The sequence below is a fragment of the Pelobates fuscus genome, chromosome 1 (genome assembly GCF_036172605.1).
Source record: "Pelobates fuscus isolate aPelFus1 chromosome 1, aPelFus1.pri, whole genome shotgun sequence".
Classification (NCBI taxonomy): Eukaryota; Metazoa; Chordata; class Amphibia; order Anura; family Pelobatidae; genus Pelobates; species Pelobates fuscus.
Window position 1 is genome coordinate 484246477 of NC_086317.1, and position 22653 is coordinate 484269129.

Genomic DNA, 22653 nt, shown 5'->3' on the forward strand with positions numbered 1-22653 from the left:
GAGAGAAGGAGAGGGGGTAACATGGAGGGAGAGAGAAGGAGAGGGGGTAACATGGAGGGAGAGAGAAGGAGAGGGGATAACATGGAGGGAGAGAGAAGGAGAGGGGGTAACAGGGAGAGAGAGAGAAGGAGAGGGGGTAGCAGGGAGAGAGAGAGAAGGAGAGGGGTAACATGGAGGGAGAGAGAAGGAGAGGGGGTAACATGGAGAGAGAGAAGGAGAGGGGGTAACATGGAGGGAGAGAGAAGGAGAGGGGGTAACATGGAGGGAGAGAGAAGGAGAGGGGGTAACAGGGAGGGAGAGAGAAGGAGAGGGGGTAACAGGGAGGGAGAGAGAAGGAGAGGGGGTAACAGGGAGGGAGAGAGAAGGAGAGGGGGTAACAGGGAGGGAGAGAGAAGGAGAGGGGGTAACAGGGAGAGAGAGAGAAGGAGAGGGGGTAACAGGGAGAGAGAGAGAAGGAGAGGGGGTAACATGGAGGGAGAGAGGAGAGGGGGTAACATTGAGAGAGAGAAGGAGAGGGGGTAACATTAAGGGAGAGAGGAGAGGGGGTAACATTGAGAGAGAGAAGGAGAGGGGGTAACATGGAGGGAGAGAGGAGAGGGGGTAACATTGAGAGAGAGAAGGAGAGGGGGTAACATGGAGGGAGAGAGGAGAGGGGGTAACATGGAGAGAGAGAAGAAGATGGGGTAACATGGATAGAGAGAGAGGAGGAGTGGGGGTAACATGGAGAGAGAGAGAGGCTTTTTTGCTTGAGGACTGAAAACGTTTGCAGTATTTTATTTATTTTTAACATACATTGTATCAAGGCTTTTTTTATTTTTTCAAATTATCAGATGGCCAGAACAATGTCTTTGAGACACTATTTGCACCAAATAACTTTAGCTCTATTAAGTAGTTTACGTGCATTGAACCTGCAGTTTTACAGCTTACTTCTCTAACATTTAGGAGTTAAATCACTTTTTTTATGCAGTCTTGTAAACACGTCCTGAAAGAACCTAGATATTTTAGGCTCCTGTATAGCAAGATCTGTTTAATTTAGAATTTATCTCCTGCTCTGTTAATAGCATCCTAGACCCCCAGAAGCTCAATTCTTAGAGCAGAATTTAAAATGTCCGATTGGAAATTAAACTATTTTTTTTTAGGCAGGCTGTGTGAGTCACAGGCAGGGAATGTGTGGCCAGGGCTGTCTAATCAAAAATAAAAGTGATTTAACTCCTAAATGGCAGATAATTTAGCACTGAGACTGCAGGGGCGTGATATTTACACCAACTGCTTTATTAAGCTTATTTTGATGCCTATAGCATACCTTTAAAATAGAAAAGAAAAGACACAAAATTGCAGTACTTTCATAATGGAGAATAACTGACTGGTATATTTTTATGCAGTAAGTTAATTTCTTTGATTTATGGCCGTTCTTCAGGGACTCAACAATGTTACCAATCTCTACTAGCACCAGACTCTAGCGTTTGGAGAAAGCAAGTCATCTGTTGACTACTGGACTACTGAACTAGAAGACAATGGAGATGATTGAGAGCTTCTTGGATCAAGTCTCAGAGATAGATTACCATCTGAACAGACAGGTAAGGGTTAAAATCACAAAATACACCTATCCATCCCTCCTGTGGTTTAAGTACACCGTGAAAACATTGGTCTTGCTTTAATTCTTTTGGTTACGCTTTTTTGATGACCACAATCTGTTAGAAAAACATTTAAAACAATTTATCTAAAGAACTCACAATAAATATATTTGGAAGGTTTTGTAGATAAATGATTTCAAACATTTTTGTAAGCGTTTGGCATCATTTGAAAAGCTTATCCAAAAACTGTAAGCAGTGCCATAATCTGTAATGGATATTGTTTGCCTGGACAAGTAATCATGTTCTAGATTGATAATCTCAAACACTTACATTTCTAATTTAGGACCAATGTGAGTTTGAGGAAGTGGCCGTTTACTTCTCCGAGGAGGAGTGGGACTGTTTAAGTAGAGAAGACAAGGAGCTTTACATAGATGTGATGATGGAGAATTATCAGACCCTCAGGTCTCTGGGTAAGAACATCTCAGTCTATTTAGAGGAAATCTTCATCATAAGTATACATTCATATCTGGGACAAAAGGTAAATGTCCATTAAAATGTTCCTAAACTGAAACAAAAGCCTAGATTTTATATTTTGAATAAACTTTTAAAATGATTGTAATGGATCACCTGGCACCCCGACTGGGTACCTCCGTTGAAGGATGCTCCTAGCGCTTACAGAGGGCTCCAAGTGCTCCGCCAGACACCACAACCACTGTAGACCCCACGAACCGCAGCAGCTTGGTTGGGTTCTCGCCATCTCCTACCCACCCTGGACCTACGACAAGGCTCCAGGTTCCAGTGGGTGAACCTCTCCTCCAAGAGAGTGAAGCAGGAACAAGCTCTTAAAAGAGCTTAGAAGTGATTATCCAAAGGAACATGCAGAGCATGTAGTGATATAGCAATTCCCCAATTAGAGACAGGACTCTAGATTGAGGGTAAAAGAAGAACTAATGTTTAATGGCAGGTACTCTGCTTCTATGCAGTGCTCCCCTGCAAGGGAGACACCCACAGGCAATTAGGCATTAACCAATCAAATATCGGTTACATCCCACATATTCCCTCCCCTCTGCTTGGGAGATAATTGAGTTTCTTACTGTATCTACTCAATTATCTCCAAGCTAAAACTTGTACTTTTTATACATTTTTATAACTTTAACCCCTTAAGGACACATGACATGTCTGACACGTCATGATTCCATTTTATTCCAGAAGTTTGGTCCTTAAGGGGTTAAAACGATACATTCAATCTTCATAAAAACCACACATTAATAATCAGGATACTTTACTTACACACATATCCAAAATTCAGCTAATTCCATCCAGGGGTTAAAGAGTTAGCTGGAAGTCCTTTATGACCAAACGCAAGCACATTTTCATGCCCAAAACAGTTCCATGGATTTGGGCTGTGCGGTCGGTCTATTTTACAACAAGAAAATGACTAAGTCCCATTCGAACATGCGTTCGAATCTTCGAACGGGACTTAGTCTCCAGCCGCGGTGTCAAAGTAGGTACGGGTCAGCGGTGTTCGTGCAATTGGGTAGCCGTTAACAGTTCCATAGATTTGGCTGCACACACCGCTGACCGCGTTCGAATAAGTTAAAATGGCCGTCGAAGTGGCCGCCACGTGTTCGTTTGTTGAATGGCGGCCACTTTGACGACTTCGGCACTTTGACGACTTCGGCACTTCGACTGCATTCGAAGTGCCAGTTTAAAAGTTGTAACACTGCTCCAAAGTATTTAAAGGGCCAGGAACAGCATACAAAAATCCATTATGCCCAAATGTAGTTCTTAAAGGGCAATACATCCCAGGGCCATAGTCGCAGGGCAGGAGGCTGGCGATCAGTCCTCTCCAATGCCCTGTGGCAAATGGCAGTTTGTCACAATGATTTCATATTTTGATATTTTTGACACATTGATATTTTTCTCTACAGATTGTCAGTATTTGCGTATGGGAGGTTCCAGCCACCTCTTCACAGGACAGACAGTGCACTTCTTAAACTTAAGGACCTCCTCCCAATACCTCTCCCCCCCTCTGAAGTAAAGCTTCCTTTTCTCAGCATGGACCCTAGTTTTCTGCCTCTTCTCTTAGGAGAAAGGTAGAGCACTCTGTACTTTGACCCATTTTGTTATGAGAAGTTTACTTGTTTTGTGGTTGCATTGTGATGCCTGGAAAGCAGTGGTTTTGCAGTCCTGGAAGGCCAGATATTAAATGATATCAATCGGTCAGTGGAACACATTCCGGGAGCTTGTCTTCCATGCAAACATTCTATTAAACGCTGTGCTGGGAGCAAGTGTCGATGGTACCACCTGTGCATTAATGCACAGGTTGTGATGCGTTCCACGAAAGATCGTGGAGTGCGTTGTGCGTGCGCAAAGCTATCTTGCATTTTTGGCACCAAAAATTCAAATGGGGAAGTTCTCCAACAGGGTCACTTAAGTCAGAATTCAAATTGAGTTTCAAATTCAAGGTAAAAATAGCTGAACTGAAGACATTCTCCAAGTGAGGGGTGCTTCCATATCAGCTATTTTGACCTTAAATTGGAAATTTACTTAGAATTCAATTTTAAAGGGACACTATATTCACCAGAACCACTACAGCTTAATGTCATGGTTCTGGTGTATATACCCTGTCCCTGCAGGCATTTTAATGTAAACACTGACTTTTTCATTGCTGCCTAGGAACACCTCTAGTGGTAGTCACTCAGTGTGCAGCACTGGCATTCAGCATCATCCACGCTCTGCATGGAAGTGCTAAACATTCCTTACAGAGATGCAGTGATATAAAGCATCTTTATGAGGAGTTGGATTGGCACAGCGCGTCGCTTTGCCACGTATGCCCAATAGCCTCCCACTGCTTTCCTATGTTTGATAATCTCAGCCATGGAGGTGGAGCGAGACAGGCCTAGCTGCGGCGTTGTGAGTGTGGCATGGGAAATATTATTTTAAATACTTTATTTTTCAGGGGTAGATGGTGTGTACACTATAGGGTTAAAATAGCTATTTTAACCCTATAGTGTCAGGAATACGTGTTTGTATTCTCACTTTTGTAAATTACCCTATAAGATGATTAAAAGCTCAGTTCAGTTTGCGACCCACAGGATGAAGGTTAGCAGTGTGTTCTCACCAGCAATCCAACACACTTGGAGGCAGCTTAAGGTATACATTTTACATTTTCTATGTTTGAAGCTCCTCTAATACATTTAAAAAAAATGAATTCTGTTGTGTTTTATTGCTGCTTTTAACTTTCAGCATGTCTAATCCGATAAAAGGGATAAACCTTTGGAAAAAATGTAAAGCCATGTCAAAGTCTAAACATGTGGTTTGTGCAGGCTGTCAGTGGCCACATCCTGATGGCTCAGAGAAAATATTATGATACTCTTATTATAAGAATGCTGCAGAGAAAGACCAAAAAACAGAAAAGTGATATTTTAACATGGTGGCTTTGAACTCCTGAGATAAGGTCTTTCTTTCAGAAACAAATTGGAAAATCACTACCTCAGATTCACCAGATATTGGAGGGGTCACACAGTTTGGCAGTACTGCCTTAAAAAGAAGATGGTCTTTGGAAGGAAGACATCACTCTTCGAATTACAAAGCCATAGCCTTTTTAAACATACAAGGAGGTACAAGTTCATTGGTTCTGACTCGCCTATGCAAAACAATCATGGAGAGGGCAGAAAGTTATCTCTCTACAACTACCGCATAACAGGCTCTACCAGTATATTGGCAGATGCCATAAGCAGGAACCTTTTGAAACAGATTGGTTTCTATCACCCTAAATCTTCAGTCAAATAACATGGAGATTTGGGCATCTGACAGTGGATCTTTTGAATTTGATCAACAAAGCCAGATTTTTTATTTTACTGGGGCCCTTACTGGGAGAAGAAAGTTATATAACAGAAGTGGAGGGATTTGGGGTAGGTCTTTAAATTTTATAAGCTTTGGCTGCTGGTGCTCTGCCTGTCATATGAAGAGGTGGCTAGACCCCCTTTGTAAGTATTGACTCTAATCCTTGTTGTAACAGAGTTCCCTGTACCCATGACTGGGTACCTCCGTCAAGGACCGCTTCCTAGCTGGAACAGGGGACAAACCGCAGCACTTCTGCCACAGCTGCCGTGGCTTGACTGGGGTCCTGGAACTGCTCCCTCCTGGAGCCGAATGGGGAACTCGCTCTATCCACCCCAGGCACTGGACGACCCTCAGTCTTGGGATCTCTAGTCCTTACAAGGACTATCCCCATTGAATTCACACTGGAACAGTGATTAGTGATTAGCCCTTTCCACTCCCAGGTACTGGACAACACATAGTTCTGGGAGGACAAGCTGCAATGTTTTAATCTGGCCAGCTGGTCTGCTTTTATACAATTTCAGACACCGTTAAGCACGTCCCTGACACTCCCACACAAACAGGATAATCCTTCTCCTGGACCTGAGAGGGGACTAGTTACAAACTCCTCCTCTGTGACCTGAGAGATAATTGAGTCAGAAACTGAACTAACTCCATTATCAACAGGCATATAAAAACATACAATATTTAAAAAAAAAATACCTTTTTAAACATTTGAAAAACACACAAAAGTTACATCCACTGATAGCCTCGATTTGGGTGACCAACATATCCAAAAATCACCCAGATCAGTTCAGGGGTTTGAGATTTTCCTGGAAGTCATAATATGACCGACCCTACACATGGTCCTATGCCCAAAACAGTTCCAGGGGAAAAGTGGTAGCGGTCAGTCAAGTTCAGTAGTTTTAAAAGAGAACAAACTACCGAACAGAATCCATTACCATACTGTGGAGCTTGTTCCTTTCATCCCGATGAACGATCCCACCGAACAGTGTTCTTCTAAGTTTTTTTAAAATGAACGCAGGCGATGATGAAAGTACAGCGACCAAACACCGCTGCCTGCGTTCATACGAACAAGACGGCCGCCACCTCGTGGTCGTTCATATCAATTGTGGCCACCCAAAGGAATGATTAGAACACTGTGGTTAGTATCGTTACAATGTATCAATTAGGCTTAACAAGCTCCGGGGTGGTCCATAGTTCATGCGGCTGTTTGGTTCCCGAACAGCATAGGGGAATCACATAAACCAAGCTAGATAAATAATCTTTTACAGGTTTCCCTGCAGGGCCCATAGTCAGTGGGCAGGTGGCTGGCAAGCAATGTCCTCCAGGAGCTCGTTGCAAACTCACAATAGAAGGGGAGTTTGTCACACTAGTGAAAAAGAAATGTACGGTAAGTAAAGTTTTATAAATATTTTAGTAGAAAAATGAAAAAAAAAATATTTTAAAAGTTTATCCAAATTATTAAATTAAGGTCAAAGTTGACTTGATCTTAAGAGCTTTAAAATGTAATTGGTATTCTCTCACATTAAACAAATACAGGAAGGATTCATATGACACCTTTGATTATATCAGCGATTGATCGAAGGGAAGAGCCGTTTGTGAGGAGTCCCTTGCAGGATAGTCTGTTGAATACTGACCCAGGTTAGTAGTAAACATATAAGTGGTGTTGGGCTCCATTTTTGGACAGCAATTGTCGGACCTATTTGTTTTCCCCGTGGTTCTCTGACTTCTTGATCTCTGCATGGGGAGCTTAAATGCTGGGAGACTCTCCATACAGCACAGTGTGATGAGTGTTAGCAGTGTTTAGTTACTCATTATGTCTCAGACTTTGTTCTGACTTGTTCCTCGTTAAAGAAAGAAATTGCTCATATTATTTATTGCAGCTGCTGTAATGTTAAAATATTGCTCAGTCATTTTTTACCATCCCCCCACTTCACCATAGAGACATTATAACTTTGCCCGGAAATTTGCAAATTCTTGTAGAGCAAACACACAGTACAACAGTGCTACAGTCCACATTTTAGGCAAGTATCTCCTAACCCTAATTTACCCAAACATAAACTTTGCCCTAAATACCCTAACTCGAACCTTGCTTTGACTGTACTACCTCAAATCACAGAACTAACTTTATTGGGGTACATTTATTCTTTATATGAGCAGCAGCACAGTCAGTATGCAATTTAGAGGTTTTCATTCTCAATCAGAGTAACAATTTTTCCAACTCTTTATATATGAAAGTACCACAGACATCTTTAACCCCTTAAGGACACATGACATGTCATGATTCCCTTTTATTCCAGAAGTTTGGTCCTTAAAGGGTTAATTAAGGAACTGACATTAAAATGCAGAATTGAGCAGGTACTATGGAGAGCCCCTTATTATTTTTCTTCAATTTAACTAACAATAATAATCAGGATGCCGCCAGTAAAATATTAAAAAAACTAAACAAAATATGTGATTCTGTCAATGATACACACCATTATTCCTTAAAATGTTGTACATTTATTACAGGGCTCGACAAATCCCTGGGATTTGTTGGCCCATTCAGCCCCTGAGGTGGTCGGCTGCCTATGAGTGGGGGCGGGCTGCTAGCCATCTCCTAAAGAGCATGGGCGTGCGGTTGGTCGGACAGCCGTCTGGCTAAAGGGAGAGCATTTGCGGTCAGTCGGCCAGACAGCTGATGGAGATTGTGGGGGGTGCGCACGGGTGGGAGGCTCCTGGAAGATTGAGGCAGACTGGCAGGCGCGTGCGAGAGAGATGTAACCTCCCTCCGGCCCTGGCATCACTAAACAGCGCTCTGTGGAGCAGAGCATGGACCCCACTGGACCCCAGGGAAAGCCAGAACTCCAGCTCCAGACAAACTCCAGCTCCAGGTAGGGACTCTGGGTGGTCCCTTTAATGTGTTTTATTGCAGTGTCAGTGAGTGTGTGTGTTTAGGTGACCGGTCCCCCTCCAGTCACATGGGTAAGGAGTTTTTACTCCTCGCGGCAGCTGGCCCTGTCTCCATGACTGCGATCATCAATCTTGATGACCTCATCCAAACCAATGCTTTCCCATATGTGGCAAAAAGCCATGCTGCACCAATCCGCATCTCTTCATAGAGAGAATTGAATGAATGCATCTCTATAGGGAACATTCAGCACATCCATGCAGAGTGTGAAGACACTAAAAGTAGGTACTGTGCAGCACTGACCCAGGATGCACTCTAGAGGCTGTCTTAGTGACTTTCACCAGAAGTGTTACTAGGCAACAATGTAAATACTGCCTTTTCAGAGAAAAGGCAGGGTTTACATTGAAAAGTGTGGAGGGACAGGTTATAGACACATGAACAACTACATTAAGTTGTAGTGGTTCTGGTGACTATAGTGTCTCTTTAACGCCGTTACGGCGTTCTATGCCGTCGCGGCTTTAAAGGGCTTTAAAGCCGTTGCGGCGGCATAGAACGCCGTAACGGCTTGCAGCCCCAGGAGCAGAGGTGTACTCACCTCCGCCGCGATCCTCTTCTGGGGGGCTGTCTGAGAGCCCAGGCAGCCCCCCTCCGCCAAATGATGCCCCCGTGGGCCATGTGATCGCTCTCAAAGAGCGATCACATGGCCCCCTATAGCTGGCTATGGATCTGCCAGCAGGGGGACTGTCTAAAATATTAGACAGTCCCCCTGCTGGTAGGTAGTGTAAAAAAAAGTATTAAAATGTTATAAAATAAATTAAATGCCTTTTTATATATATATATAATATGTATATATATTATATATATATACATATTATATATATGTAACGTCATACGTAATGTATTTTAATATTAATATTAGTATATATATTAATATTAAAATACACTTAGAATATATATATTATATATATATACGCACAATTACAATAATAAATAAATAAAATAATTAAATAAATAAATAAAATATTGAAACAAAATATAAAATAAATTATATATTCATATGTAATTTCATTCTAACTGTATTTTGTTATTAATATATATATATATTGGAAACAGAATACACTTAGAATGACATTCTATATATATCTATCTATATATAAAATACAAATAACCGCAAATATATATATAGAGATAAATACATATAATTACATAAAAGATTACATTAGTATACACGTAGAATTTATATACCTATAAATGCATATATATTAAAATTCTACGTGTATATTTAAGTAATTTTTTAGCATAATTATGTCATTTGATTAATTAAAATTTGATTGACATGCCTGACAACACAGGGAGAAAGTGCAGAAAATTTAATTCGCAAGCACTATATTAGACCCTGTAACTCTCCAAGACACCATAAAACCTGTACATAGGGGGTACTGTTTTACTCGGGAGACTTCGCTGAACTCAAATATTAGTGTTTAAAACTGGTAAATTGTATTACAACGATGATATTTTAAGTAAAAGTGACGTTTTTTGCATTTTTTACAAACAAACGGCACTTTTATGGACTATATTATTGTTGTAATATGTTTTACTGTTTTAAAACACTAATATTTGTGTTTAATGAAATCTCCCGAGAATAACAGTACCCCACATGTACAGGTTTTATGGTGTTTTGGAAAGTTAGAGAGTCACATATAAGGCTTGCATTTCATTTTTTTGAAGTGGCTACTAAAAAAAACTAAACATACCCCACGTTCAATACCTTGGGTTGTCTACTTTTTCAAATGGTATGCCATTATGGGGGTAATTCTCATTCCTGGGCTACCACACCATCTCAAAGGTAACATTACTAATCTGGCAAACTTCAATTTGAAAATGGAACGTTCTATATTTGACCCTGTAACTTTCCAAAACACCATAAAACCTGTTAATGGGGGGTACTGTTGTACTCGTGAGACATCGCTGATTACAAATATGTGCATTTTGTTGCCGTAAAACCTAACAGTATTATGACATTTACAGCTAAAATGTGAGGCGGAACTACAAATTAAAAAAAAAAAAAATTCTCACAGTTTTTTTTAATTTTATTCATAATAAATTGTTTCATATAGAAATATTTTATATGAAATGAAATCCCTGTTTCTCCTGAACAAAATGATATATAATAAGTGTGGGTGCATTTAATATGAAAGAGGGGAACTACGGGTGAACAGACATATAGCGCAAATTCCAGTTTTTGTTTACGTTTTGTTTTGATCAGAACGTGTACTATTGACTCCGTCCTGAAGGGGTTAAGAATTGTATTTTTGACATTGAAAAACCTGCCTTTTTTTCCTAAATTTTTTGCTGGCTCCTAGATTTGAAGCAGATTTGCTAAGCCCTGATTTATTAACATTAGGAAGGTATATAACATTGATAGTGGCCACTATACACAGCTAATGCCAGCTTACCCAATAAGGCTTAATGTTACAAAGTATCACAATACAGTAACAGTAATTTGTATGTATACAAAATAGCATAAATGTAGCAGACCCTGCAATGTTAAAGTATGTTAAACAACCCTTCTACTAAATGCAAGAGATAATTAGGTAATGTGGTTAACAAACATTTTAACCCCTTAAGGACCAAACTTCTGGAATAAAAGGGAATCATGACATGTCACACATGTCGTGTGTCCTTAAGGGGTTAAATCAGGAACTATCCAAAGTACAGATTTTTTTTTAAAATGTGTTATCAGCACCAGGGGTGGTTCCTATTTATTTACCGTATATACTCGAGTATAAGCCGAGTTTTTCAGCCCATTTTTTGGGCTGAAAAACCCCAACTCGGCTTATACTCGAGTCAAGGTCTGTATTATGGCAATTTGCATTGCAATAATACAGACCGGGGGAGAGGGGTGCTGGCAGAGCTGTAACTTACCTGTTCTGCAGCTCCTGTCAGCTCTCTCCTCCTCCGCGCCGTCCGTTCAGCACCTCGGTCAGCTCCCAGTGTAAATCTCGCGAGAGCCGCGGCTCTCGCGAGACTTACAGTGTGAGCTGATAGAAGGAGCTGCACGGACGGCGCAGAGGAGTAGAGAGCTGACAGGAGCTGCAGAACAGGTAAGTTACAGCTCTGCCAGCACCCCTCTCCCCCCCACTGAACTGCCACTGGACCACCAGGGAAGGAGAGCCCCCCTCCCTGCCATGTATCAAGCAGGGAGGGGGGACGAAAAATAAATATATAAATAAAATAAGAAATAATAAAAAAATAATAATAATTAAAAAAGGGGGGTATAAGGACCACTGTGGGAGGGGGGGGGGGTATAAGGACCACTATGGGAGGGAGGGGGTGGGATAAGGACCACTATGGGAGGGAGGGGGGGGATAAGGACCACTATGGGAGGGAGGGGGTGGGATAAGGACCACTATCGGAGGGAGGGGGTGGGATAAGGACCACTATGGGAGGGAGGGGGTGGGATAAGGACCACTATGGGAGGGAGGGGGGGAGAAAAGGAACACTATGGGAGGGAGGGGGGGATAAGGACCACTATGGGAGGGAGGGAGGGGGGGGGATAAGGACCACTATGGGAGGGAGGGGGGGATAAGGACCACTATGGGAGGGAGGGGGGGATAAGGACCACTAGGGGAGGGGAGGGTAAGGACCACTAGGGGAGGGGTGAGTCAGGACCACTGGGGGAGGGGGGTGAAGGAACACGGGGGTGGGGAGGTAAGGACCACTGAGGGAGGAGGAAGGGAGGTCAGGACATATGGGGGGGGGGGCAAATATCCTTGCACCGGCCCTGCACACACTGCATTCATACACTGCATTCATACACACACTGCATTCATACACACACTGCATTCATACACACACTGCACTCATACACACACACACACTGCACTCATACACACACTGCATTCATACACACACACACTGCACTCATACACACGCTGCACTCATACACACGCTGCACTCATACACACGCTGCACTCATACACACGCTGCACTCATACACACACACGCTGCACTCATACACACACACGCTGCACTCATACACACACACGCTGCACTCATACACACACACGCTGCACTCATACACACACACGCTGCACTCATACACACACACGCTGCACTCATACACACACACGCTGCACTCATACACACACACGCTGCACTCATACACACACTGCATTCATACACACACTGCATTCATTATACACACACTGTAAATAAATATTCAATTAATATATTTTTTTTAGGATCTAATTTTATTTAGAAATTTACCAGTAGCTGCTGCATTTCCCACCCTAGTCTTATACTTGAGTCAATAAGTTTTCCCAGTTTTTTGGGGAAAAATTAGGGGCCTCGGCTTATATTCGGGTCGGCTTATACTCGAGTATATACGGTAATCAAATCCTTAACGTATACAAGAATTTAAATAAGCTGCCCAGTAGGCCTATTATTTCTTCAGTTAACTCATTCACATCTCTGATGTCTGGACATCTGCAAAGATAAGTACAGTCACTGGTCACATGTTAAAATTATTGACAGACTATAAGTGTAAGGAGAACTATACCTGGGTCACCACTGATGTAGTATCTTTATATATGAACTTAGCCCAAAAAATAGGCTTGGAGGCCATTGCATTATATCTATTTGTAGACCTACTTCTCCGAGATCTCAGAAACCTTGGTACAATTTACACAGTTCATCCTCACCCAAAGCTATTTTAACTTCAACAAGAAGTTTTTTTTACTATGGAATGGTGATGACAGCTAGCTTTGCCACTTCATATGTGTAGCGGATGGCATTGGGCTGTCCTAAAAATTACATTTATTCCTATGTGTTCGGTTAAATTGTGACATGTGTATGTGAAATGTATGGAGCATTCGTCTGATTGTTCGGTAAAATCACTCCAGTTATTATGCGAGTGAAACTACCGAACAATCAGACCACCCCAGGAGTAAGTGTGCCTCCAATTAGCGTTCGCAACAATTTTGCAAACGAGTAATTGGCAATTCGTGTAGTGTGTTCTTTGTTCTCTGGGTGGCCGCCATTCAGGAGACGAACACGTGGCGGTGGCACTCGGTTAGGCAAACACCGCTGAGACCTCCACACTGCCGCCAATTTGTGTAAAAACATCCTGAACGGCTTCCCGTTCGGTAGAAAGAACCTCACGAACAAGGGGATTTACCCGAATTCTCCCCAGCTCTCATAACCCAAGCCATTCGTATGTTTCATTTGATTTTCTGTGACTGACCGCAGGGCCAAAATACATGGAACTCTTTTCGGCTGTTAACCCCAGCGCGGTCGGTCTTTTTAGTACTTCCTGGAATTTCCCGAACCCCTGGTCCGATCTGGGTGATTTTTGGATATGTGTCTCACCCAGATCAGGGCTACCAGGGGATGTAATATTTAAAGGGGTACCCCTATGTTTAGGGGTACATCCAGAAACCCAGGGAATTTGTGTCCTGCATAATGGGATTATGTGTCACACTAAGGGGAGGGGATGGGTGGGTGGCAACTCGTATGTGATTGGTGTATTGTGTAATTATTGTAAATCCCTCCCTTGCATGGGAGAATGCTTTAAAAGACGGTTGTGTGATTAAAAGTTCAGTTCTGCTCCTGATGCTGTGTGTCGTCCAGTCATTGGGATTGATGTTGGGATATTGTTGGATTGTTTTGCCTGCTGGAATTATTGCCTTATGGATTTATAATACTTGTTCCTGAGCCTCACTGGGATCTTAAGTGGAGATAACCTGTGGAATATCAGCTCTCCGCTACAATATGGAAGTCTGTTTATGGGCCTCTTGGAGGAACAGCAGATTTTGGATAATAATCCTTGGGGAAGTGAGTTTCAAGCTGCCAAATTCACATGGTGTAACTAGCATCCTGGGTAAAGATGCAAATATATATTTATGTGCAGCATTTCAAACAGAAACATTGCCATCTACCACCATGACAACTTTTGAAAGCATTTCATGATGGTTGGAGTAACCCTTTAAGCATAATGCACATGTATAGTTAAATCACAGTTCTAAAATAAAGGAATTTAAAACTTTTTATAACAAGCTCTGAAATACTACTGTAATTCTGAGAGGCATATGAGAGAAATGTAGCAGACGCCTTTTTGGCTGTCCCATCTATTGTTTTATTGTTGGCACTGCAGAGGTTTTTCATATGCCTGGAGTACACAGAATTACATGGCACCATCTATGGCCATACTTTGTTCGGTATACGAACAAAGTACCGAACAACCGGACCACCCTGATGTACAGTATACATGTAATTTACCTCCCTGATCGCCTCTCCTATTCCCTTTTTACATACGAACACGCTGCTACATTCCCTGGGTGGCCGCCATTTCGGCAGCCAAACACGTGGCGGCGGCCATCTTAAACCCACGAACAGCGGTGTTTGGTCGTCGAGTGTCTGGAACTCAAAACGGACACTCGACTAGCCGAACACAGCTAAGACCTCCAGGACGGCAGAAAACACCGAAAGAAACCCACGAACGGCCCGTCCTTCGGTAGGATGAATCCCTCGAACTAGGGCAGGGGTTCTCAACCTTGTCCTCAAGAACCCCCTACCAGTCCAGGGTTTAGGGATAACCTGGGTGTGTCTAAGGTGTTTAGAAAAAGAAAAAAAAAAACACCTTAGAGTCTAAGGTGTTTTATTTCCCTTTTTCTAAACACCTTAGACACACCCAGGTAATCCCCAAATCCTGGACTGGTAGGGGGTCCTGAGGACTGGGTTGAGAACCCCTGGACTAGGGGATTCATCCGGTTACCGACTCCATTATGTATGGTTTAGCCTTTCGGGACTTTTGGGGCACGAATTGAAACCGACCGCAGGGCCAGATCTCATGGAACTATTTTCGGCTTCTTTACCCCTGGTCTGATCTGGGTGATTTTTGGATATGTTTGCCACCCAGATCAGGGCTACCAGGGGAAACCATATTTAAAGGTATATCACACATATTTGGGGTACATCTAAAAAGTGGAGAAAAGTATGTGCATTATAATTGTATTAACTGTGAAGCTAAGGGGAGGGGAGATGTGTGGGAGGTAACGTCCATATGATTGGTGTAATGTATAATTTATGTGAATCCCTCCCTTGCATGGGAGAATCTCATAAAAGCAGGAATGTTGCCATTAAACTTCAGTTCTACTCCTTATACTGTGTGTCGTCCAGTGATTGGGAAAGGTGATGGGATACTATTGGATTTTATTGCTGACTGTGCTGGATATTATCTGGGATTTATTACTTGTTCCTGCATCCTCTTGATATATTGGTGGAGTTAAGCTGTGGGAAATCGGCTCTCCGCTACAAGAAACTATTCAACCTCCGCCCCACCACACATTTCCTGTTGGATTAATATGATCTTCAAAGTGAGTTACTCTCATATAAATTTGTTCTTCTACAAGCTGGTAATTGTTCTTGAAATATAAATGTAGGTAAGTGAGGTTTTGTTGACTACATTTTTAATTTGTGAAGTAAATTAAAGTGAAAGCATTCATACACAATTTTGATAGTGAAGGCTTTAAAGCACCCAAAATATTTAAGTTCCTTCTTAATCACAATGATGCTTAATTTGTCACATTTTTTATCCGTCTTAAAAATATTGTAAATTTTTCCAAGTATGGTAAACAATAAATAACTTATAGTGACACAATTTATTTAACTCCTACTACATTTCTTTTAGGAGGTTCCATCATAAGAAGTTATCCAGTAGGACATGACAAGAACAGCAATACATTAAACAAGATTATGATAAAATGTTTTAATAAAAGGACCAAGGACTCCAACTGTCAGAAATTAAGGAATCCATCAGAATCCTATATGTCTACAAATGAGATCAGAAATAAAGAAGCAAACCATTTCCCATGTTCTGAATGGTGGAAATGTTTTAGCTGTTATCCAAAATTTGTTGATCAGATCAGGAATCCAACAGGAGAGACACCTTCCTCATGTTCCGAATGTGGAAAATGTTTTAGTTATCACTCAAACCTTGTTAGACATCAGATAACTCACACAGGAGAAAAACCATTTTTATGTTCTGAATGTGGGAAATGCTTTAGCCGTAAATCAGATCTTGTTACACATGGGAGAACTCACACTGGAGAAAAACCCTTTTCGTGTTCTGAATGTGGGAAATGTTTTAGCCAGCAATCACATCTTGTGACACATCAGAGAACTCACACAGGAGAGAAACCATTTTCATGTTCTGAATGTGGGAAAAGTTATAGCCAGAATTCACTGCTTGTTAGGCATCAGAGAACTCACACAGGAGAAAAACCTTTTTCATGCTTTGATTGTAAGAAATGTTTTGTGAGTAAATCAGACCTTGTTAGACATCAGAAAACTCACACAGGAGAAAAACCTTTCCCGTGTTTTGAATGTGGGAAATGTTTTGTCAGTAAATCACATCTTGTGAATCATCAGAAAAATCACACAGGGGACAAACAATTTTCATGTTCTCAATGTGGTAAATGTTTTAACTGCAAATCAGACCTTGTTGTGCATTGGAGAACTCACACAGGAGAAAAACCTTATTCGTGTTTTGAATGTGGAAAGTGTTTTTACAGTAAATCTGAGCTTGTGAAACATCAGAGAACCCACACAGGAGAAAAACCTTTTTCATGTTATGAATGTGGGAAATGTTTTAGCCAGCATTCAAATCTTATTACACATCAGAGAACTCACACAAAAGAAAAACCTTTCTCATGTTCTGATTGTGGGAAATGTTTTATTAGTAAATCAAAGCTTCTTAAGCATGGGCGAACTCACACAGGAGAGAAACTGTTCTGAATGTGGAAAATATTTTTAACATGAATGTGGGAAATGTTATAGTCAGCTCAATTGAATAACATGGCAATAAAAAAAAAAAACAACTTACACTAAAACCTGTAAATTGTTATACTATTTATGTAGCGCCAGCAAATTCCAAAGCACTGTACACATATTGATTTACCATCTAGCTTCTCAAATAATATAGCAAAGCCGATTTCTCATGCTGACACTAAATAATAGCTCACATTTTTTTTTCATTAGGTGCCATTTTTTTAGGGTTATGGTTTATTTAGAATGATTCTTTTTCTGTAAAGTATATTCGTTGTAATTGTTGTCTGTTTTCATATCCTTGAAAAATAAAAAATCTTGGTGAATAAAGCAATTTTCTTTAACATAGTAATAGTTAATGTTGTAGTTATTAATTTCTTTAAATAAAATTTTTCATGATATATTAAATAATAATAGCTTTAAAAGTAATTTATCATTTCTATTTGATCATATAAGGGCTGCTGATGAGTCATTAATAATGTGGGCCCAATCACAATGACTCTGTGATTCTGATCATTTTCTACAACAATTTTCCAATTTTTGGTCTGCAGGAGTAAATCCCTACACTTAACGTTAAGCATTTAAGCTTATTGGGCCATAATCATTCAGAAGATTTATTTTTTTATTAACAAAACTATTTTACCCTTATTTTCGAGTTATATGTTTTGTGCATGAGCAGAAAAAAACACTTCCCTGAGATTAAACTATCACCAAACATACAAATGGTTCCTGTATTAACAAGTGTAGCGGACCATGGGTAACCCAACCGCTTACCTCCACTGTTTCCCTTCCTTCAGCCATGCAGGAACAATTACAACAAGCAGGCATCCATTTCCCCCCAGTAACTGGACGAAACACAGTCCTGGAGGTTACAACACTGACTGCCTTCGTTTATTTTGCACACATGGTTTTTACAGACCTCGACCCCTACGTGGGGTCTCCAACACAAAAAAAAAAGTTTCAATCCCAAGAAGCTGAAGGGGGAGGGAGGAAGGGCAATGCATCTAGGTTAAACTGGGCTAGCAGTGTCTCTGTGGCAACGTCCTGCTGTTACATCCTCTTGTTGTGGTAGTTTTTCTTTTAAATATAGTCTCCTCCTTTACTGTGTTGATTCCCTTTATGTATTTAAATGTTTCTATCATATCACCCCTGTCTCGTCTTTCCTCCAAGCTATACATGTTAAGATCCTTTAACCTTTCCTGGTAAGTTTTATCCTGCAATCCATGAACCAGTTTAGTAGCCCTTCTCTGAACTCTCTCGTATCAATATCCTTCTGAAGATACGGTCTCCAGTACTGCGTACAATACTCCAAGTGAGGTCTCACCAGTGTTCTGGACAATGGCATGAGCACTTCCCTCTTTCTACTGCTAATACCTCTCCCTATACAACCAAGCATTCTGCTAGCATTTCCTGCTGCTCTATTACATTGTCTGCCTACCTTTAAGTAATCAGAAATAGTCACCCCTAAATCCCTTTCCTCAGATGTTGAGGTTAGGACTCTATCAAACATTCTGTACTCTGCCCTTGGGTTTTTACGTCCAAGATGCATTATCTTGCACTTATCCACATTAAATGTCAGTTGCCACAAGTCTGACCATTTTTCTAGTTTACCTAAATCATTAGCCATTTGGCTTATCCCTCCTGGAACATCAACCCTGTTACATATCTTAGTATCATCAGGAAAAAGACACACCTTACCATCAAGACCTTCTGCAATACCACTAATAAAAATATAAAAAAATAAGTAAATGGAACATTCTCACAATTAGTCCAGATTCAATAAAGTTTTGCTTTCCCTCTATTTTAGGTCATCTGAGGCTCTTGTAGTGAGGAATTATGGGTAGCTCCGTTGGAGGGCTTCATTTAAAAGTGATTTAAATTCTTGGTGAGAATATTCCAGCAGTCTTCTTTTGTGATCCTCTACTCAAACTAGTTTCATATGTGTTTTCTTTCTCAATGTAAACATGCCTCTAAGGTTGGGGTATAATGTATTACTATGTAAGAATAGTATATGGATCTGGGCATAAAGATAATTAATATTTAACTAAGGAAGTATATAAGGACTGTTTAAACTGCAATAAGAATTTAATGCCAGAGTAGTCAAACTGTAAAATTTCTGTAAGTCAGCTATGCTTCCAGTTTGGCTAATTTTGGCCCTAAATTTGAAATTCTCACTTTAGTGAATATCCCTGTTTGAAATTTTATAACGTAAAGGTAGTCTCAATGCTGCAGTTATAAGCCTTTGTGTTCTGCAACACAAGTGCAGGTGATCTCTACATCTATTTGTGGTTTTGCTTAGATTAAGCATTTAACTATTTAGTTTTTTTACAGTAATTGCAACATTGCTTTTTTTATTAATGGAGAAAGCAAACATTTCTTGACATCAAGCTATCTAGTTTAGGGCCCCCACCCACCGCTCAGGGGTGGGGGCCAGAGGGAGGACATTAGGTCCCCCACAATTTGTACTTAGGGCCCCAACCCACCGATCAGGGGGGAGGACATTAGGTCCCCCCCCAATTTGTACTTAGGGCCCCCACCACTCAGGGGTGGGGGGAGGACATTAGGTTCCCCCCACCGATTTTTATTTAGGGCCTCCACTCACCGCTCAGGGGTGGGGGCCAAGGGGGGGACATCAGGTCCCCCCAATTTGTACTTAGGGCCCCCACCCACCGCCCAGGGGTGGGGGCCAGAGGGGAGGACATTAGGTCCCCCCCTTATTCTAGTTTAGGGCCCCCATCCACTGCTCAGGGGGGAGGACATTAGGTCCCCCCACCAATTTTTATTTAGGGCCCCCACCCGCCGCTCAGGGGTGGGGGCCGGGGGGAGAAATAGGTCCCCCCAGGCTGCTCACTTTTTACTATATATGCCCCTACTCACGGTATAGCGAGTAGGGGCAACATTTACTAATACTAAGTAATTTTTACTTAGTATTAGTAAATGTGGCTGAAAGACCAATTTAGGTCTTTCAGCCTTTTGGTAGATAGCTCCCTAATACCGTGGGAATTAGGGATTTATCTATTAAGCGGCTGCAAAAGAAGTCCCGCAATGCCGGAGTTCCGAAGTGCCTAAGTTCCTAAGTGTCTAAGTTCCGAATTGCCGAAGTCCCAAATTTCAGAATGCTGAACCGAGACGAATATTTTCCCCATGCACATGCCTAGTTAAAGGCCCTCCATGTTAATATACATCTATATTAACCAAAAAGTACTAATACGCAATCTGACTTTCTTTATAAAAAATGTGCATTTATTCTACTTCAAAATCAAACAATAATATACTTAACAGATGGTATTTCTTAAAGACGTTACAGAGAGTGAGAGATCTTAAGTAGTCGTCTTAATATCAGCACGTCCGGGACACACCAGGAGAGGAGAGTGGAGCTTAGGAGAAAGAGAGCGTGGTCCTTTTTCCTCAGTTCTTTATAGGCAAAATTACGTCATACAGTTGTAAGAAAAAGTATGTGAACCCTTTGGAATGATATGCACAAATTGATCATAAAATGTGATCTGATCATCATCTAAGTCACAACAATAGACAATCACAGTCTGCTTAAACTAATAACACACAAAGAATGAAATGTTGCCATGTTTTTATTGAACACACCATGTAAACATCCACAGTGCAGGTGGAAAAAGTATGTGAACCCTTGGATTTAATAACTGGTTGAACCTCCTTTGGCAGCAATAACTTCAACCAAACGTTTCCTGCTGTTGCAGATCAGACGTGCACAACGGTCAGGAGTAATTCTTGACCATTCCTCTTTACAGAACTGTTTAAGTCCAGCGATGTCTGGTGTGAATCACTTTCTTGAGGTCATGCCACAGCATCTCAAGCGGGTTGAGGCCAGGACTCTGGCTGGGCCACTTCAGAAGGCATATTTTCTTCTGTTTAAGCCATTCTGTTGTTGATTTACTTCTATGCTTTGGGCCACTGTCCTGTTGCAACACCCGGCTTCTGTTAAGCTTCAGCTGGTAGACAGATGGCCTTACGTTCTCTTGCAAAATGTCTTGATAAACTTGGGAATTCATTTTTCCTTTGATGATAGTGAAACGGCACCCTGGGCATAAAAGGGTTAAACCGACGTTTAGTCGATCTTCCCCTTCCAGAGATACAGGCACAGCTACTGCAGAACACCAAACTCCCGAACTGAATACAAGGGAATCCGCCAAACTCCCGAACTGCATACAAAATAGCACTCCAAACTCCCGAACTGGAACCACACGAATAGCTGCTAGCAGATGAATAGGAAAAGCAACCAAGCGGCTTACACTCCTAACAATCAGTCTCTAACAGCATACAGTAAATCCACCCAAGAACGAGACAAGGCTCCGTGTTGTGGGTCAAGCAGTGGTCTGGTTTAATGTGGGCTACCTGCCCGGTATTTATGCAGGTCTTCCACCTGGTGGACACTCCCCTAGGGGACCAGATGGAAGACTGGGACACACATGGTAAAATGTCCAATCACAGGCATACAGGGTTAAAACACTCCCACAGTACATTACAATCCCTCCCCTCTATCCTGGAGATAATTGGAAAGTAATCCAATTATCTCCAAGGACAGAGGCAAAACTCCATTGAGCACATGTCAGTAAAAAGACACAAAAATACACAATGTTGCAAATAATGACTGAAACATATACATTCTACCTATCCCCAGATAGCTTAGATCTAAGCGCCCATTATTACCGAATGGCGCTCAGATAACATACATACAGTTCAATCGCCATGGAGCCAAAGTCTTTCCCATAGCCTTTCGTTATACGAATAGGCTCCATGGCATGGGTATCTGGGGTGATGCTGTTCATACAGTTAAACTACCGAATGAACAGGCATTCGGTTAAATGACCGAATGCAGAAGCAAGGAGGCTGATGGCTCAGCGGTGTTCGCGCAAATAAGTGTCCGTTTCCAGTTCCATAGTTTGGGCGCTGAACACCGCTGCCCGTTCGGGACTTTAAAATGGCCGCCGCCACGTGTTTGGCAAACGAACAAAGGCCACCCAGCATTCGTCAATTAAGCTGCGGTTAACCGCAGCTTCTGGGAGGTCAATTGATGACACACTCCAGCTCCCAGGTGGTCCTTTCATTCGTGTGTTTGTTCGGTACATTGAATTTACCGACCACCCTGGCAGGAAGGCACGAACAAGCCTTTCTGCAGAGGAAAATACAAGGTTTACCATGGGGCCATAGTCCAGAGGCAACAGGCGGGCAACCAGGCTTCTCCAATGCAATGTGGACTTGTTCTCCAATGCAATTGGTCTCGTCACAGATAGCAATCCATCCAGGCCCTGACGCAGGAAAGCAGTCCCAAACCATGATGCCCCCACCACCATACTTCACAGTTGGGATGAGGTTTTGATGTTGGTGTGCTGTGCCTATTTTTCGCCACACATAGTGTTGTGTGTTTCTTCCAAACAACTCAACTTTGGTTTCATCTGTCCACAGAATATTTTGCCAGTACTGCTGTGGAACATCCAGGTGCTCTTGTGCAAACTGTAAACATGCAGCAATGTTTTGTTT

At 41.8% G+C, this 22653-nt stretch overlaps 1 protein-coding gene across 2 annotated transcripts; it reads left to right on the forward strand.

The window, feature by feature from the left end:
- The first annotated feature begins 1198 nt into the window (after positions 1-1198).
- LOC134573049 (oocyte zinc finger protein XlCOF6.1-like) lies at positions 1199-17315 on the forward strand. Of its 2 annotated transcripts, XM_063432442.1 has the most exons (4): positions 1199-1577; positions 1918-2044; positions 6963-7064; positions 16004-17315. In XM_063432442.1, exons 1-4 carry the CDS (start codon positions 1515-1517, stop codon positions 17107-17109), a joined length of 1398 nt encoding a protein of 465 aa, XP_063288512.1. In that variant the 5' UTR covers positions 1199-1514; the 3' UTR covers positions 17110-17315. The 2 variants fall into 2 exon arrangements, with proteins under 2 accessions (XP_063288512.1, XP_063288521.1); XM_063432451.1 differs by lacking the exons at positions 1199-1577; positions 1918-2044 and adding an exon at positions 6468-6813.
- The last annotated feature ends 5338 nt before the right edge of the window (positions 17316-22653 follow it).

What these genes read in the sequence shown, in the direction of transcription:
- LOC134573049 (XM_063432442.1), top strand. Translation starts at nt 1,515, where the DNA reads ATGGAGATGATTGAGAGCTTCTTGGATCAAGTCTCAGAGATAGATTAC. An exon ending in TCAGACCCTCAGGTCTCTGG is followed by an intron (nt 2,045 to 6,962) that starts GTAAGAACATCT and finishes AAACAAATACAG; the next exon opens with GAAGGATTCATATGACACCT. An exon ending in TCTGTTGAATACTGACCCAG is followed by an intron (nt 7,065 to 16,003) that starts GTTAGTAGTAAA and finishes CATTTCTTTTAG; the next exon opens with GAGGTTCCATCATAAGAAGT.